We start from the raw sequence: 19,779 nt of genomic DNA, 5'->3' as shown, positions 1-19,779 counted from the left end.
TAAAAGTGTTGTCATCTCCAAGAAAACAGTAAAAACTCAGCATGCTCACCTTCACAGATAAGTTGTACATTTCTTTTGTTAGCAGCAAGGTTAATACAGAAAGAAATAAGCTCCAGGTCAACTCGCTCATCAGGACATTCAAAAAGCATCTTCATTAACTGCCAAGAAACACAAAACACATGAATCTTTCCAAAGCACTGGAAGAGCAGTGTTATGATGTCAACTACAGTAGCCTTTTCTTTCTTTAAAGAAATTAATATTCAGCATTTCTACAGGCACAGTAAAGTTCTAAAGGTCAAGGACACAAGATGTATGGTTCCATTATTTAGGGATAACAGTGCTTATAAAGGGCCAAAAATGGCTGCCACTCATCACCTTAAAGTAACTTGGGCTAGTCACATTTATTGCAAACGTGGACTTTTTTTTTTATTTTTACTGTCTTTTCAACTTGTGATGGATAAGTTTGTTTTGGAAGTTTAGGCAGAGTTAATAAAGAGGGGGGGAGGGAAACAAAACCAACCCTAAGTTGTGAAGTTGGATTAATACCTGGTTGTTTAATAAAATTACTACTCTGTAAACAGATAACTTACTGTAGAATAATTCTATTACTATTTTGCTTTGAGATGATTCTGTTGATAGGTAAATTAGCTGTGGTGTATCTGCAACAATGTGCTTTATCTTTGCAGATTCCATTGCTAGAACTGAACACCACCACGTGCCAGAGACTCCTCAGTAGCAGCCCTACTCTTTTAGTAACAAGACAGAATAACCTGGGTTAACATAAGTCGACACATCCATAATCCTGTTCCGACTGTTTAGCAAGCGTCAGTGCATTTCCAGATGACTCCTTAGGCAAATAACCTATAGAGTGCCATCATTGTATACACCTGGTGCCTGTATTGTTCATTATATCATGGGCTATCTAGTCTTGTTTTGTTCAATATGAGCATTTTTTAAATGGCATACTGAATATATGAACATGACTCAAATACATCCATTTCTTTTTCTTCATTTCCAACCACGCCAGACAAGCTGCAAGGCTTCCTCATTCACGGGGTGTAGGACATCACCCTATTTGCTCCTAAAACCTGCTCAGGTCTTAGGACATGCCAAGATTATAACGCAAAGCAGTGTGATGACAAGACTGAGATTACTGGAAGCAGAAACAAGTGAACCTGAAGAAAAGCTGGACATAAGAGACAAAAAACATAGCTCAGTTTGTGTCAAAAAGGGGTGATGGTGGAGAAGACAGCAACAACTAATCACTAAATATTTGTGTGCTTGCCCCCTGCTGGAAAGACAGTTTGTAACACATTAAACACTAGAGAAAATGGGTAAGCAGCCCATTTAGAGGAGAGGAAAGAAGGAACAATAGGATTGCAGGAATTTCACTCCAAAGTATTTTACTATGGCAATTCTGTATGTTTGTTTATTACCACATAGCAGGCTGTCATTCCTAACGGACCACAAATAAAAATAAAAACCAAAACACCAACATATTTAGACTGCAATATAGTTATTTGTCCCTTTCTCTGGGACTTCCGTGCACTAATTTAAAAGCTATCACTGATTTCTTCCTCCCTTTCTTAAAAGCGTAGAATCAGGTTTCCCTAGGTTGTTATAAGAACTTATAAAATTCCTAGTTTATTAAATCCGTAAGCCTGACAGTCACATAAGAGTGAATTAACCAGAGAAGAAAGCTGCCTTTACAAGTAGAACATGAGCATTCAAAAATCACCCCCTGCAATTCTTCTGTTACAAAACCTTTAAAAACAGATTTTTAAAACCCTTCAAATAATTTGAAGGGAAACATTCTCATTACTTACACAATACAAAATCTGTGGAAATTAGATGTTTAACAAGATGGGATTACACTGTTAATTACTGAACTACTTCTCTATAAAAAGAAAAAATATATCCAGTTTCAATTAAAGCCGTTCAAATTTTAAAATAATAGTTTTGTACGAGCTCCATGTTTCCCATTATGTCTTCATTTAATTTGATTGCTTCTTGTGCCACTTCAAAAGGAAGAGTAATTGCTGCCAAATAGGAAATATTAAAATTAAATTTGTTCTGCTTTTACTATGTCCATTGTCATCTTTTACTGATTTAACAGGAAGGCAGTAAAAAGACTGCAGCATGTGCAATGAAGAGGCAGTAGTGTTCAATCAGACAAGTCCCATATTGAGTATCAGATACCACAGACCAGGACTGAAATCACTGTGTCTAGACTCTCTGGCACCTGCCTTCACTTATTTACCAGTGACCAGAGGCCAACCCCCACAGCTCTCTGCTCACATACACCTCTGTCCAACCCCCTCCCCAGGCCCAGCTCAAACATCTTTGAATGATTATGCCAGAACTGCATGCCTCAGGAATCTCTCCTGACCGGCTACTCCCTAACTCTGCTGTTTGAAGTGATGCTCTGGTTTCTGAACTTCAGCAGATAATGGCGGACAGGAGCAAAGGGTGCTGTCAAGAGAGGACGTTTACCAGCATTAAGCTGAAAAGAAGCTTACAGATCAAAGAGGGGCCAAACAGGACAACCGTGGTGGAAAACATGTGGGTAGCTGCGGAGAACCTTGCACACCGCTCTGCGGTAAAATATTAAATATCACCATGACATCACTGCCTAACCATGCCCTTTGATTGGCCAGGTTATTACCAATAAAGGCTTTTATAAGCATCTGGATGGCATTTGCACCTATTTAAACAAAACACGCATTGCTGAGGTCTAAACAAGAATGAACTGTTAATACTCACTTTTAACTATTACTAGAATAGCACCCACTAACTCCTGCAATCCACAAGGATGCTTACCTGGGACAGCACGCGTGAGCCCTCGTCAAGCACTTTGCCTGTTCAAAATAACAACAGGGCATGGATTTTCCAATCCCTTTCTACAACAGCTAAACATTCATTATTGAGTATGTGCTAGTTTAGATGTACATCTCTTCTCAAAAGGAAACAAACCCGCAGAAGGGGCACATACTACTACTGAAAAGAGAATTGGTTTTTCCAGGGCAGAATCAGATGCCATGGAGTCCTTTTAAAAATGTTGTTTTCTTCTCCTGATGCCTTATCCACTTCCCCGTATTTTTTCCTACCTCTGTCTTCCTCAATAACTGTCCTAATTTTGAACATTCGCTAATACAATTTAAGCTCCGATTGTCCAGCTTGTCCTTTTGGACCAGTCGGCAGATGTGATGTGTGAATAATTACATCAACCACTAAAGCAGCAATAGCCATAGGCGTGCTTCAAATTTTGTCGTTTCAGCCAGAGTCCAATGAAGGCAGCAGACTTCTTTCCTGCTCCACCAGTCTTCGGATACAGCTCTGTAAGCACTACTTTGAGCAGTCACTGCCTATCACAACAGTGATATTCACCAAAGCTCAGCGTATGATATCATTGCACTTTCCACAGCTCTTTACATTTGGCACTGGGGACCTAAGAGCCATGCCAAGATTCCCTGCAAGCATGTCACAAGTGAGCCCTGAAACAGAGTGCACGAGCTCTGGTTTGGCCAGTAACTGCTCAGAACAAAGCAGGTCCCTTATATCATGGAAATGCCTTAACATATAGTTGCTTCTTGTGGCAGAAAAGGCAGTCAGCAGAACATTTACAAAACCATTTTATAACACTTATTAGTTATTCCCAACAGTCCTCTCCTCTCTATTCTCCAAAATCCTCCTGTATTTGGAAAAACATCGCCATTTTTGTCATGAGATGATGACCAGAAACATTCTGAAAACTTTCCATGGCAACTTCCCATTCTGGATGTGTTTGATGTTAAAAACATGTCTGGCAGGAAAGAAGGTGTCATGGTACAATTCTGAAAAAGCTACCAGAGAGCTTTTACACTTATGCAACGCAGGCCTTCTCAACTCCAGCCTCATCAGGACTGAGAAAAAGATCAGTAAGAGAGGATTTGGTACTTGTTAAATAAAACAAACTAAACCAAACCACACCACACACACAAAAAATCCCCTACAAAATTCAAACCTCCATGATATTGTGTCCGTGCTTGGATCAAAGACTATAACTAGAGACAAAATGTTATGCAGCAACAAACTGTATCCTAAAAGATCAGTGAAGAGCCTTCCATAGTCTTCAAGTCTCCTGTATTGGACATGCCTGCAGTTGGAAAAGGAATTGTCATGTAGCAACGTAACACTGCTTGGCTGGTTTCCAGTTCATATCCTGTAACACTGGAGACGCTGAAATTTTGATACCCAATGGGATCAGCAAAGAATGCCTTCTAAAACTGTAAAGGAAATACTTTCCACAAGGTTCCCTAAGGACCTGCTGCGCACAAGCTTGAATCTCTTCCAAGCATTCCCAAACTTCTGTAGAAATTCAGCAGGTCACCTGTATTTTTACCAATGAATTCATTGTTGCAGCTCAAGTGTTAACAGCACTGACAGAGAACGCGTCACCTATCTTTTTTCTGGGGACCACTACAAGACAGCAAGAACAGTCAGGCTGCCCGATGAGTTCACCACCGCCACACCAGCGCAGTGGTTGTTCCCATTTTCACCTGTGGGTGTCAGTGTGAGCTCTGCTACGAGTGAGGAAAACACCAGCGCAGGGAACCACGAACCCTACCACCTCAGAGGATGTAAAAGCACGTACCTGTGGGATACAGTCTGTGTAGGCAAACATTGATTTAAAGCGATCGTCCATGCTTATGTGATACAGAATACACATTGCTACTTGTTTGTAGTTTTCATTTGCTAGAAGGAGAAAAAAATCCATATTAATAGAAGCGTGGTATTTTAGGTGTTGTAAATAAACACTTAAAGGAGAGTGAAAAGCACAAAAATCACAGCTAATAGAGGGAAAATTTAAATCAGAAGTGCAACTTAATGAAAGGGTATTGCCTGGCTTATCTAAATGAACCATATACCTGTGCAAAGGGAACAAAGGCAATGCTAACTACTCCTCTCTCGAGCACCTCTAAAAAACTTCCTTAACCCCACTCTGCAAGGAATATATTTTGCAAAAGGAACACGAGACTGATAGGCCATCCAGAGAAAGCCTGAATCAATTTCCAGCTAGGAAATTAAATATCAAGTGTAATGTCGATTTAGCTGTAGATATTCCTGTTGAAACAACAAGCTTGTCTTCAAGTGAAATGATAAAGTATAAATGCCAGAGAGAAAGATGAAAATTCCCACCAAAAAGTGTTGTAGAATGAATTCAGTGCCTTTCAGTTAAGTCACATACTGATTTTTTTTTTTAATCCTAAATTATAATATTATCCTGTGGGTATCTTTTGTTTCATACATTTCAAAGATAACATCAGTATGTTTTCACATTAGTATTTACCAATGAGAAAAAGACTCTCGAGAAATACTGGAACAGTTAAAATAAGTAGGCTGTGAAGTATTCAACTGAAACCTTCTATAAAACCAACTGAGACAAACGCACAAATGTTCACGAACAACACAGATTAATTTGATCTTGACTCACTGCTGAGATCTGGACTGTGCATTCTCTGGAGCTCTCCTCTAGCCCTACATCAGCAAGATACTGGCTTATACATGGGATAAAACATTCATCTGACCATTTATGTTAGACCAGGATGTAATAAGGTCACCAACTCAGAATTTAGTCACAGTTCTTATACAACTGATCAGAAATATCCTACCACTTAGAAAATACCTGTCTAACACTATGGCAAAGCATCAAGACCTCAACCAGCAACCAACACAGTTAGATTTCATTTCTGGATACACCACTGGGAGTTAGAATTTCCTGTAAGCAGCAAAGATATGGTGCCTTTATTCTGAGAATGCACATTTGTGCCTTTTTTTCAAAACTGATTACCAAGAAACCCTTCTGGCAGTTGCCATAGAACAGAGAAGTATTCCTTCCCATGCCAAACCTAAAAACACAGCTGATGATTCAGATCCTGCTGGATTCTTAGCTGTTTGGAAAACATGTGACTTGTATCACAACCTTCCACACACTTAACAACTGGAGAAAGGATAATGCCCAAATTTAAAAGCTATTCTGGCTATTATTATAATAAAATCACAGTACTAGAGTTGCTAAAGCATACACACTGTGTTTAAGTAAGCAAAATGAAGCACTTATTATCTTTTGTGCTTCTCTTGTGACTGGTCATCTTACCTTCCTGTTCGCTTGTAGTGACACTGTAAATCCAAGAATTACAGGGAAAAAATACAACCCAACATTCCCATACATACAGTTAAAGACTTCTCCTAAGCAAAGATAAAAATTTAAAAAGTAAATTACGCCTTCAAATTTCATGGAGCTAGGAAAAAAGCTGTTTACACTGCTCTTAACACTTTTTTCCATGCCTCTCTTTAAGACTCAAACATCAAGACTCAAATTTCAATTACACTTTGCTGGATAATGCAGGAAAGACTACGTGAAGTAAGAGGTAAGCCAGTATAAAAGGGAGGAAAGTTGGCTCCCCAGAACAGCAACAAGAAAAACAAACTGTAGAGTGAAGTTGGACCAGACCTCCAGCAGGTATGAACTAGCAGGCAGTCATCAAGAATTATGCTTTTTATCTGTTTAACCTCTGTCCTTCATGGTTTTTTTCTCCTCATTTCTGCAAGCTTCATTTGTACTCAAATAAAGCATCAACTAAGATACAGTCTTACCTTTGGTAGCAATAGTGGTTTCCTGGTATTTGCCAATACTGGTAGCTTATTTTCAAATAAGACAGCCTACTACAGCAGCAAAGGCCTTCTGCTTTTGGAGAAGAAACATTTCCATAATTTTCCCTCTCCTTTTTTCAAAGGCCCAGCTTGTCACAACAACCTTTCTGATGCCTGAACAACACCTTGGGTTATCAGCGCCGAGTGACAGTACTGCATCAGTTTCTAAACTACCAAAAATAATCAGAAGGACCTAGAGTCTCAACCTAAAGTATGAAGACTATCTAGAATTCAAATAATTTTATTTGATCTGAATGAACTCTTGAAGAGTTGGTTTTTAATGAATGAAACACAAAAAGCTAAGACAGCTATAGTCACAGAATCACAGAATCACTCGGTTGGAAAAGCCCTCTGAGATCATCACGTCCAACCGTTCCTGTCTACCCCCTAAACCATATCCTTAAGTACCTCATCTACCCGCTTTTTAAATACATCCAGGGATGGTGACTCCACCACCTCCCTGGGCAGCCTGTTCCAGCCTCTGACGACCCTCTCAGTAAAGAACTTCCTCCTTATCTCTAACCTGAACCTCCCTTGGCACAGCTTGGGGCCGTTTCCCCTTGTTCTATCCCCCATCACCTGGGAGAAGAGACCAGCACCCACCTCTCTACAAGCTCCCTTGAGGCAGTTGTAGGTGGTGATGAGGTCTCCCCTCAGCCTTCTCTTCTCCAGGCTGAACAACCCCAGTTCCCTCAGCCGCTCCTCATCAGGCTTGTTCTCCAGAGCCCTCCCCATCCTTGTGGCTCTTCTCTGAACACGCTCCAGAATCTCAACATCCTTCTTCTAGTGAGGGGCCCAGAACTGAACACAGCACTCGAGGTGCGGCCTCACCAGTGCCGAGTACAGGGGGATGATCACCTCCCTGGCCCTGCTGGTCACCCAGTTTTTAATACAGGCCAAGATGCCATTGGCTTTTCTGGCCACTCTTTTCTGGTCTCAAAGAGTTGAATTTAAATTCCCTCTTGCTATGCAGCTAACTGACCCATTTTCCCTGAATTCTCCTGCCTGTCAAGACAGGGAACAGAGGGGGTTTACAAGCACTTATCGCACAGGCTCAGCAAGGAAATACTTTTCAATTGAGTAAACAGAGAAAAGCCCCCTGAATTCTACTAACTTGAAGATGAAAATAAACTACAGAACTAAAGCTAAAAGAAAACAGCAACTAAATCAGCATTAAAGTATTTAATGGTGTATGCATTTTAAGTTTAATTTCATTTTAATTTCCCAGAAAGGAACATATTTCAGGGTGATCTCTGGCAGTTTCACTGTCCCACTTTCCCTATGGGAGCACTTTGGTGGAGAAAAAGCAGAACCTCCTCGCTTTTTTCAGTTCTCACACGAAACGGTGGCAACTGATGATCCAGAGAATCAAACACTTCAGGAAAACCACGGGGAGGTGGTTGTTTCAAGCACAGCCAGCATGATTGAATGCAATTGTTAATCTCGTGGTCAATTAGGAAGCATGCAGCCTATTGGAAAGCCGACTGGAAACCCAGCGTAACTAGTTTGTCGAAGATTGGGAAAAGAACAGATTCAACAGCTACAGCATTTTAAACACTAAGTATCATCTTGCAGGCTGAAAAAAGGGCAAGAACTGACGGGCTGAAAAATCCATCAAGCCCACTACCATCCTTTTACAGAGGGACTTCACTCCAAAAACATAAACTGGCAGCTATTGACTATTACTTGAATATGCCAGTACCAAGCTTACTTTAAAAAAAAATAAATAAAATTATACTTAATTGAATGGTAATGAATAAAGCCCCAAGTCAATCATTGTTTAGAGACTTGGCTGTAAAAATTTCAAACCCTGCCTCGTACCCGGCCAGAGAACAGCTTTCCAAAGCATGAAAGTGATACCTTCCCTGCTATTTTTGACCACTACTGAAGGCCACACATGAAAAAGCAGACACTGCAAGAAAGACTTCTTTATGACTTGGTACAGTAGGCATCAATTATTCCCCTAACTGGAAAAAGCAAGAGAAAGAAAAGAAAAAACAAATCTGTGCCAAACGTGTTCATAAAAATCACCAAAGTTTTGGTGCAGTGCCAGAAAGTTGTGGCCTACAAATGCTGGTAGTTTTGAGCATCAAGCTTTTTATGACTGAAGGTGGAATAGCCAAATGGCCTAAAGCAGTAAGGACAGCCCTGGAAAATAATGGCCTAGTCATTATGGATTCTTCTGGTATTTATGGCAATAAAACATGAATCATAATGAACTCATTGGATATTAAATGTGGGGGTCACAAGTACTTTGATAGGATTTCCACAAGAATTTACCATTAATTAACCAAATAATTATTTGAAAGTGTTGCTGAATTATCCTTAGTTCTTATACAGCCATTCCAGAGAAATTGGTCATTCCCAGCTGAGTGCAGTTAATGCCTTAACAAACCGGTCATTAACTGCAGTTACTGATTTTGTGGGAATTATTGTGTTATAAAATACACTCAACAGTTTATAGAAACAATACTTAGATTTTTTTTGCAGCTGTAGTTCAGCTGGAGCAGCTGGGATGGAAAAATATCAGGTCCCTCGGGCTGTTTTCACAACTAGTTTTCTGCAAATTAGAGAGGGAAATAAATACATGATGGGTTCCGAGTTCAAAATAGCTTCAGATTTTGTAGCCTTTGAACATTAATAAGAAGCCATGTGCCAGTTCTGTGGACCAATGCATGAATTCCATGTCTAGTTCTTACTAAGGTTAAAGAGCTAAATGGTACTAGTAGCAGAAGCTAAAGAAAAAAAAAATCATATTCCTTGATTGTGAGATCAGGTCTTGTATTTTGGTTGAGTTTGTGAGCTTAAAATGAAAAAAATCTCTATTAGCTCTACGGTAACAAAAGAGAAACCCTAAAGCTGTAGAACTGAAATGTCAGAGTTGCAGCAGTAGCATTCGGTTTTCAAATGCTAAAGAAAAAAATGAGAATATAAATTAGGGACTAAATTATTCAAATGTGACACTGTCAGTAATTCAAGTAACCATCATTTCTAATGATGCCATCAATGTCTCCACATTAGAAATGAAATATACCCTATCCATCTCATGTGCAAAACATTAACTGCACTAAATCAAAACCAGAAACACAAACAAAGGTAAATACTATTAAACTGGCAGAGTGAATCTTCATTTCAGTTTCAAACTCTGATACTCTCAAGTCAAATCTGCTGCAGAATTAGGCAAATAAAAAATCTAGATGGGTAAGGGTCACAAACTGAATATCAGATCTATACACTGTCTCACACTGCTGTCAGAAAACACTAAAATCAAGAGTTTATTCACACGTATCATAATCAGCAGTGAACTTGGGAGAAAGGTGATAGAAAGGTATCTCCGCTACTTCTATCCCGTAATATTCCTTGCAAACAGCTCTGAAACGGCTGGACTAAGTTATTCCATGTGTGGTTTAGACACATTGATTTGATTTACATCTGTAAATATAAATCGAATTGGATATATCAGTTTATTTCATCAAGAGAACCTGAAAGAATTTTCAAATCTGCTCGTACTCAAGGAGACTGGACACTGTAAAGAGTAAGTTATATTAATTACATACCAATAAACCCTTTTGTGCCACCTTTATGTTATTTGAAACTGGCTTCATAACATAAGCCTAACTTAGAACTTTTTGGGTTGTTTATGCTTGTTTGTGAGGTTTTGTGTGTATGTGTTTCGGTTTTATTTTTCTTCTCCCAAAAAACTAAGTACACGCCACATCTGAAACACAGATACAATCTTATTTCTAGAAAACAAAGAAGGAAATATAATGATGAATCCTAAACCAAAGGACTAATAAATGAATACTTTGAGTTATTTAATGTTAGAGCTATAGACAAAAAGGAAGCTGCACATCTGGAACCCCAGGCTCAATTTCTTTGCCTGAAACTCTATGCACGACAGACTGAAAAGGTACAGTAAACACCTCACTGCAGTATTCCTACCCATAAAAGGCAACAAAGCATAGCCCCTGGGAAGACAACATACCGCTAAATTTAGGTATGTCTTTTTTGAGGCTTGATTTTCCTACAGGAAAAAAAAAAACACCTAATGTCACTTGAATTCATGTGATTGGTCATAATATCCCATATACTGCACAAAATAGAGAGAACTCCACTAGAAATTCAGATTAGAGAAAAAATGGGAGGCAATAAGATTATCTCTGAAGGAACAAGATAAAGCTTCTTCTACTTCCTCCACAACAGAAATACATTTTGGGTCAGGCTATGACCAAGGAAGAAAGCAAGAGATAGAAAAATAATTAAGTACCATTATTACAAGAAACTGGAAATCAGAAGAGGTGGTTCTTAGTTCAAATGTAAGAAAACATCCACCTTCAAAGTAGGTGGGAAAAATTCCATGCAAAGCTGTTCCTTTGGAAGTCTCCACCAAGCTACGTAGATCAAACGCTATACAATTAAGTGGAAACTTATGCGACGCGCATATTTTTTGCCATATCTTCATTACATTTCATTAAACTACATCAACTGCTCCAATTACAGTTACCAGAAAATATTCAGATTTCTCTGTTCTAAAAAAAACCCTTCCAATCTTCTTGTTTGGAATTCAGTAGGAACAGAAATAGATGGAGGTTTTCCTGCTTGAAAAAAAAAACCACCAAACCAAACCAACAAACCCGATCACACAACACAGGATGCTACCTTTCACTTTAAGAAAGGGATGATTCACTGCCCTGAAATGGAAACTGGTTTTATTCATGTTTCAAAGTCACTAAAGTACAAAGCTGAAGTTCAAATGTACTAAGTTCAAAAGCGGAGTTAAACATTGGTTGAGCTTTTGAGTCTTCAAGATAACAAGAAATGAGCTCCGTATATTCAAGAAATACAGCAACATCACACTCTTACCGGCAAAGTCTTAGAAGAAAGGTAAACAATTAAATTGTATTCTTATTATGAAAACATTACAGTTTTGTTATTTAAAAGGTCATTTGCTGATGATTTACAAGTTTCTCACAGATCCGACAGCTTTTCCAAAAAGAATAAAAAGACATTTGAGGCCTCAGTCTCACAAAGTTTTGCTTCACACAATGAGACTACCCAAATATGAAAAATCATAACCCATTCTGCAAAGCGTCTGTATGTCAGGGGCCAAAGGAACAGAAACTGATTGTATAGAGATATATCAACACTATACTCATTATAGTGCAATAAATTTTTATGTCAGCATATCTTTTCCCCGATCACCTCAAAGGATGTGAAGATAACACTATCAATCCGCACAGGATTTCTCGTCTTATCAAATGCTGACATGGGGAATCAGTTGGTCTCCTGCACTGGAGAACGTCATCTGAGAAACTCTTCAACAGCAGAAACTTGTGAGTTAAGCTGTTTCCACATTTTCAAAAGGGAAAGGAGATTGTAACCGTACATCTGAACTTGTAGTAGTCCCATAGATCCTGAGGCTTTTACATCTGCAAAATTGTTCCATGTGATCCTTTGAGACCATCCCTCTCCCTGCAGGTGTCACAAGGGTGCTGGAAAAGGTGCTCCTCTCTCTTCTACCCCGGCCCTCATACAGGCTGAAGATTTTACCATAGATTAGAAAGACTCCTTCTTTATGGAGATTTTCTAAGAAACTAGAGCTGGTTATTTCTGTTCTGTTGTGCTTTAGGCACCCAAATTATGCCCTGTAAAGCTTTCAGATGTCAACAGTTCACTAGTCAACACACTAGATTTTCCTTTTACTATCAACTATGAATCTGCTTTTGCAATATGAAAAAAACCAACACTAAAAGAATTCAATTAACATATTGTAAACTCCGCAGCAGAAATCTCAGGATTTGATGATCTCTCAGGAGATCCTTCCCGTTCATCAGTTTAGCGAATTTCCATCAACTCAGATTCTCATCTTTAGATTACTGCCACCCCTCCACTCCTGTCCTTGCTACCACCATCGGCATTTCTATTTCACTCACTCAAAGTTAGTTTCTTCATTACACCTAAGTTATCTTCTTCATTAAAAATGCTAATAACACAGCTAAATACACAAGTGCATTTGTGAGCAACACACCACAGCAATGAGCTTTCACTCATCTGAACAGTCAAAAAAGGCTGAGTGTTCAGATTAGCAAAGATCCACCTGTAAAAGCTACAACACAGAAAAACACCATCTCCAACTCTGGACAGTGTTAAAGGAGTAAAAAACCAAATCTTAGACAATAGACCTCAAAAACTTGTAAGCTTATATAACAATACGAGTATCAAGTTATTCTTTCCTAATAACTCACTACAATTTACCAGTAGCATGAAGCAAAGATACGGTGAAAGCTTTTACCTTAAAGTTAGTTGGGATTCCATTTCTGCTTCAAACACAATATTAGTGATACTGATGTCTCTCTGCTTTGAGTTCTGTATTTCTCAACATCAGAAATCAATTTTTCTTCAATAATATTAATGTTTGCTGTCTAATCCATTGTTAAGGTATCCAAGTAAGCGCTAGGTTCTAAGACACATTGTGCACCCAACACACTTTAAGTCAGTTAGACATGCTAGGTTTATTTGCACTTCTAATAAGGATTTACAAGTTGAATGTTAAGAAATGTTTTTGGGGTTTTTTTGTCTTTCTTTTGGTGGGGTTTGTTTGTTTGTTGTTGTGAGTTCGGTTGTGTTTTTTTAAGCCTTGACAATACTCACCACAAATTATAAAAAAAGCTACCATTAAAATAAATCCCTTAATAATTACTGCTTTCCAACAGACTGGTCCCTGTAGTTGAACTGTTACTTAATGTGCCTCAGCCAGCCTCTACTATAAAGGAGTAGAGATGCCTCAGGCAATATTCACACAAGTAGTATTGGAACCAGCTGCTGCACAGCCACCTTAGGAAAAAAAAAGAAGGTTTCTCAATTTAATTGGGAAAACAGGAGGAAGCATAAATTTTACTGCCATTAATAACTTCAAGCAATCCTGATATGACTTCACCTCACTCTGATGGCTGGACATGTGCTTTTTGTTAGGGTCTCTGCCACATCTGACCCCTATTGTTTGCTCACTTGATCAGGTAAGAAAATGTATGTTTCTTTATAGGATAAACGAGGCCTATTAAAGTCAGAAAAAGCACTGCAGTAGCCTATAAGAAGCTCTATTTTTCAACAGATGTGTGAAGCTCCATAATAAGTTCATTACAAAAAGGCCAAGTGAACTCATAAAGAGAACACATCTACCTTAAGCCTTCTTAAAAGAAACTTTCATAAAAGGAATAGAACATAAAAAACCCACAGCACTCCGTTAATTAGAGAGCAAAGTACTTCTTGCGTTTTTAAACAGCAGTCAACATATAATCCAGCTTGGCTTCATACCATATCAAGACTTGATTGTTAAGGAACCCAACATAAAACTGTTTGGCAATTCTTTGAATGCTCATTAAACCGAACTTGTAAAGAATGGAAAAATACCATAGGAATTTCAGCAGTTTTCAGAAATTATTTTAGATAATAAAACTCAAAAAATTTATCAATGAACCTAGGAAAGACAGACTCTTCAGTGAGGATTAATTCAGACTGTCAAAGTTACCCTTTGCTTCAGCCATCTCCAGCCTAAATAAAGAACTTTTTATATTAAAAGTCTCACCTACTTTAGAGTTTGCAAACTACTGCACAGCCCTTAAACCTTTATGTAAGATCAGGTGGCTATGGCTTCTCAGTGTGCTGATACAAAGTCTTGAACACTGAGAAATGAAGAACATCAGCCCAGGGTGCTCACATTAATAAGGCATATAGGCTTGATACGTATTGTGACTGGCAAAGGTGTATTATTGCTACTTGGGTCTGATCACGTTGTATTTCAGAGCGCTGTACAACAAACTCATCTACTTGGCTGAATACAAATCCGCTAAATCAATTTTCTTTCAGTCAGCATAATCTGCACCAGAAAATATAACCAAAGACATTCATCACCACTACGTAACACTTTCACAGCCATATGCACAACCCTTCTGCATTCCATGTCTCATTTGGGCTCAATTTGCAACTGGTAATGTTTTGTGACCCACCCATTTTTCAGCTCAGCAATACTCGTGTTCAATGAGCCCTTGATTTTTAGAAGCAGCTGGTAATTTCAAGCAACCAAGAAGGTACACTTTACTCTGACTTACAAGCATAATGGGTTTTCATTCTTTAAGCATGGTTTCAACTGGGAAGTGAATGAAGAGAAAATGGCACTCCAAGACAGCAGGTATTCAGTATACCCAGGAACCACGCAGCAGCTCAAAGGGATGAACGCACACAGCAGAAAAAAACATTTCCTCCCTGCATGCAGCCAGAACTACTCCTTTTACCCTTTGAGCAACAACACAGTTCCCACTGTAACAGCTTTAGCACCATGCCCTATCATTTATAGCCTTTCAAGGGGGATAACTAACTCACAAGTGGACACAGAAACCCCAGTACTGCCTGCCACACTTGCATACAGCCAGGAGCTCCTTCTAAACAGGTCCACCAAGAAGAGTTTGCAGCTTGCCATAACACACACAGCAGCACTGAGCTGGTCCTGCTGTACAAACTGCCTGCTGTTCTCACAGAGAATGGAGAACTATTTGTCTCACTTCACAAAGGCTAAGAAACCACTCAGACACAGCACAAAATAGCACCCTCATTAGAAGAATGTGAATCACAAGCTGTGCGTATATTTGAGAGCTGCATGAAAAATTCTGTATTTGGCTTGGCCACTTAACTGAAAAACAAAGTGGATTTGGACCAAACAAGAACTGAGGTTTTTTTAATCTTCCTTGTAGACAGTATTTTCTTCTGTTTGCTGCCAGGGCATTTACTTTAGAAACCAATCACACAACCAGGGCAAGAATTATGAAAAAGGGTAACATTTCCCTTCTGTCCAACAGTGGAAGAGCATTCCTCGGGATAAAGAAAGGATGTGAATTTGTTTTCTTAAAGTTTAGCTCTAGTTTTGCTCCTTTCAGTGAGAATACTTTCCACAAGCAAATATATTAACCACCAAACTCCACTGTATTTGGAGCAAGTTATTCCTCTACTCCACTTCACTTGAATTATGCCATGCAAAGCAAAATAAGAGCACTGTAAGAGTGAAGCAAACCTCCACAGAATAGTTGGTCTTTCCTTCCCAGGTGATGATTAGAGGGCACTAAATCTGTGGTTTCCACATTTCAGGCAAACATCTAGTTTAAACCACTTGGTGAATTCACATGAATTCTCACCTTAATTCACTGAAGCCGTACTTCACGTATACTGGCACATAGCATTCACACAGATAATGCATAAAAAAGAAAGATAATTCTGTAAATTCTGTAATTTCTAAGTATTAAAGCAAAGCTACAAGTACAAAAGAAAAAGCTCTCTTCAAGGCCCTGGTGACTCAACAACTACAAGGTTTTCTTTAAAAAACAAACAAACAAAACAATAAAAAACCCCAAATCTCTTTGTCCTGGTTTGAGCTAAATAGAACTAATTTTCTATTTAGTTATTTTACTTTTCAGCTCAATCTCTTTTAAGTGACTGAACTTGCTGAAAACTAGAAGCATGTTTTTCCCAAACAGTGCTGCTAGAAGATAAGCTCAAGGTCAGTTGTCTCATCATGGGGGCTGTGTCTGAGCCTATGGAGGGGGGAAGCAGACCCAAAACAGACCAACGAGGTATTCCATCCCACACACATCATACTCCATATAAAAGCTGAGGGATAACAAGGGTCTCAAACTCCCTTTTCTTCCATCTTGGAGCCCTTCCATCTCGGACCCTTCTGTCTGTCTCAATTCTGCAGAGGCTGAGGCCTGAGCAGAACCCTGCTGGTTCATCTGCCGCTGATCCTGATTTGTGTTCTGCATCCTGCTCCCTCTGCTGCTGAGTTTGGTCTGGGACTTTTCCAGTGTCTGGCTCTGCAGAGACTTTGGTGATGTATTTGTCATTATGGGAGGGTGGGGGACGGATTTTATATTGGTTTTGTATATATTCGTACATATCTGTATATATTTCATTATTTTCCTATTTACATTATTATCCTGTAGTATTAGTATTATTGTTTTATTAAATCCGTTAGTTTTATTTTCCAACCCATAAAGTCTCTCTCCCTTATTCTCTTTTCTCTTTTGGGGAGGGGAGAGGGGTTCATAGAGAGCATCTGTCCAGGATTTAGTGGCTGGGCGACCCCTAAACCATGACATAAGTTTGGCAGATGGGAGACGCTCTTTTCATACTTCAAGCAGCTTGCACATGGAAAAAACCTGAATACAGCAGACTGTATCTCACAGGCCTCCACAGCTCCACTCCAGCTTCTGATCTCAAGTCTGAAGCCAAATTTCCCTCAACTGCACCCTGTTCTTTGAGATTCAGAGTATAACAAAAATCAGCTGTAGTTGATTAACTTGGGTGCCTGGAGGGAGCAAAAGGAGTCTTGTCATATACAATACTTCAGACTTGTGAAGAGAAGCCACAAAAACTAGCAAGTGGTGTTGACTGGCAAAGCTACATGGGGAAGCAGGCATTGGCATTATTAAAAAGAAAAGGCTAATTAAAATGGAAAACAAGACTAAGCAGAATTTCTCATGTCCATGCTTTCAACAGCAGCCTCAGCACTCCAGAGTGAAGGAAAGAAAGAAGATGGTCATTCTCCAATACATCTGTGTCATACTTGTCCATTCCTGATAGCTAAGTTGAAGTCAGTCCATCCCCTCCACTTTCAGCCTTCACCTACAATTAGAGCCTTCCAGCTTCCAAGTCACTAAGTGTCCCTTGGGAAAATGGCACATCTTCCAGAACTGCTGTTTGCAGCCACTTCAGTGCTCAAACCTAAACTGCTGCCTGACAAATCCTGTCCCTTAATTCTTTGCAATCTCAACTCTCCCCTTAAACACCTACTACGCTTAATTTATATTCATCTCAAATCTAGTGCTAAAGACTCCAAGGCACAGCGTGCACAAATGTTAAATTTCAGTAGACTGAGTCAACAAACTTGACCCCTCGGCATTAGGAGCTGTATGGTAACTTGTCAACAGCTGTTGAGGTGTGTTAGCACTTTAAGGTGACCTACAAATGTAAGCCGAAGGGTACTGACTTGAATAATGCCTGTTTAATACCCAAGTAACCTGTATAAAAGGGGCATCAGGCACATGGTTATTTTATTAGTAAGGTTGCAGGCTTCCCTGAGACAGGATACACAAAGTGATATATTTGAGAATTATTTAAATCACCACCAAGAAGAGTCTCACGAATCACAGAGCTGGCTTAAGAAACAAGTAACAGACAATATTTTTAACTACATTTCCTAATCATCACACTGCAAAAGAAGTATCAAGCAATTCTACAGATAGGAGCTAGGGTAAACTGCACATGCCTCTATGGGAAAAAAAATAGAAAAAAAAAGGTTGAACACTGAACACTTCCAAATAAAGAAAAGAAGACCCATCTGCGGAGACAAACAGACAGCGAAGCTTCTGAAAATCCTAGTAGAACTTGCTGTAGATTACCCCAACAGTCACTTCAGGAACAGACTGCAATTTTAGCAGCCAGTTCTTCTGAGCTAAACAACCTTCTGCACAGGCCTACTTACAAGTTCAAGAGAATGGCATTTGAAAATAAATTCTTCTCTCCACATTAGAATCAGACACTAGAAAACAGATATTTAACTGATGAGTTTAGTCTGACTCTAGTACTAAATGGAAAATTTCTGGGAGCAGAGATTTCTCAGCAATTTGTGTCACACCATTGCTTGGGGTGACAAGCATCCAGAAGCCTTAGCCTGAGACCACAGCACTACACAAACAAGAGAGACAGGTTCCTGCTCCAAAAAGCTTACAATCCAAGCTGAACCAGACCACCAAGCCAGATCTTCTCTCAGATGAGAGAAAATGTATTTCCTGATCAGCTTCCACTTCTCAGTTTACTGCCAAATGACACTGTCTTGAGGTTAAGTATAAAAAAGAGGGATTCCAAATGCCATTTTTCTTCTTCCTCCTAGCTCAGCCCAGAGGAGGATATCAAGCACAAACATGGTTGTGGGGCAGAAAGCACAAAAAGATCGGAAGCATTTCAGGATATATCAGGTAGCTGTTACATTAATCACCACCACGATCAAGGCTTCCAAAGGAGTGTAAGTTTTCACAGTCCTAACTTGTATACTAAGCAGCAATAACCCCATGTTGAGGTTGAATGTTAAAATTGAGAAGTCAAACAATCCTAAGAGACTATCCAAAGCTAGGGGAGCAAGCTCATGGATTCATCGTTGCATTCGACTTCTTCCAATCACATCTGGATACACCAGCTGCACTGGATTTAGTACATTCCCAACCCAACACATCTCAGAAAGCTTTAACAATGTCTTGTGTCTGTTTCATGCATTTAAGTCTCCACAATACAAGATTCTCAGCTCACACTTTAAAATGAGTACTCAGCAATTCTTATGGCCAAATCCTGCTACACATTTAGTGTATCTACCAGAGCAGCCTCTGTATAGTGGAGGAACAATAAATACTCCCTCCTGAGAACTCCAGTGTACAACAGTGATCAAATTGAACTATCCTCTGCATTTTCCAAACTCCTTATTGTCTCCATAGCTTTCCCATACAGACAACAAAAAGTTTCACTTGTATCTGAAGTATTCACATGATCTTAACACAAGTTACACACATTTAAACAACAAAAAAAAAGGGGTAGTTGGTATCTTCATCAGCTAAGCTCCATGAAGTTGCTGACTAATTTTCCTAGGTGCTCCCCCAAAATTACAAGCATCGCCCAGATGTCAGCTCATATGGTTTTCAGGTAGCTATTAAAGTTCTTTTCAAAGACCAGAAAACCCATTCAAAAATTTAAGAGAACATAGGAATAAATCTACTGGGAACTACAATATTTAAATCTGAAAAGATTATTTGAATGACAAAAAGTTGGGGAGTAGTAAGGAAGTTCTTCAGAAAAGAAAAAAGTGAGGTAGCAGCTTTTAGGCACACTGTATCATGATGCAAACAGCTTCACTGATCCTGCTTCCTGCTGAAATATCTATGCGAGAACAAAAGAAAACATACCTAGAAGTGCAGTGAGTTTGGGAAGCAGACCAACTTGTACCATTTTATTTCTCAGGCCTGTGTCAAAGGAGAGATTTAGTAGGAGTCG

General features: G+C 39.2%; 1 protein-coding gene across 1 annotated transcript in view; it reads right to left on the bottom strand.

The window, feature by feature from the left end:
* Positions 1-49: 49 nt before the first annotated feature.
* The window catches only part of KIFAP3 (kinesin-associated protein 3), a gene marked incomplete at both ends in the record, with an annotated part of 29,146 nt that continues 9,416 nt past the window's right edge, over positions 50-19,779 (bottom strand). The window contains 3 exons of the mRNA XM_010185811.1: positions 50-158; positions 4,634-4,734; positions 19,692-19,779. The exon at positions 19,692-19,779 is cut by the window's right edge and continues 96 nt beyond it. Of these exons, the coding sequence (XP_010184113.1) occupies positions 50-158; positions 4,634-4,734; positions 19,692-19,779 (298 nt within the window). The remainder of the gene's footprint in view (positions 159-4,633; positions 4,735-19,691) is intronic.

This window comes from Mesitornis unicolor, unplaced genomic scaffold, assembly GCF_000695765.1.
Source record: "Mesitornis unicolor isolate BGI_N332 unplaced genomic scaffold, ASM69576v1 scaffold2456, whole genome shotgun sequence".
In the NCBI taxonomy this organism is placed as follows: domain Eukaryota; kingdom Metazoa; phylum Chordata; class Aves; order Mesitornithiformes; family Mesitornithidae; genus Mesitornis; species Mesitornis unicolor.
The sequence above is the reverse complement of the archived record's forward strand: the minus strand, read 5'-3'. Positions and strand labels throughout refer to the sequence as shown.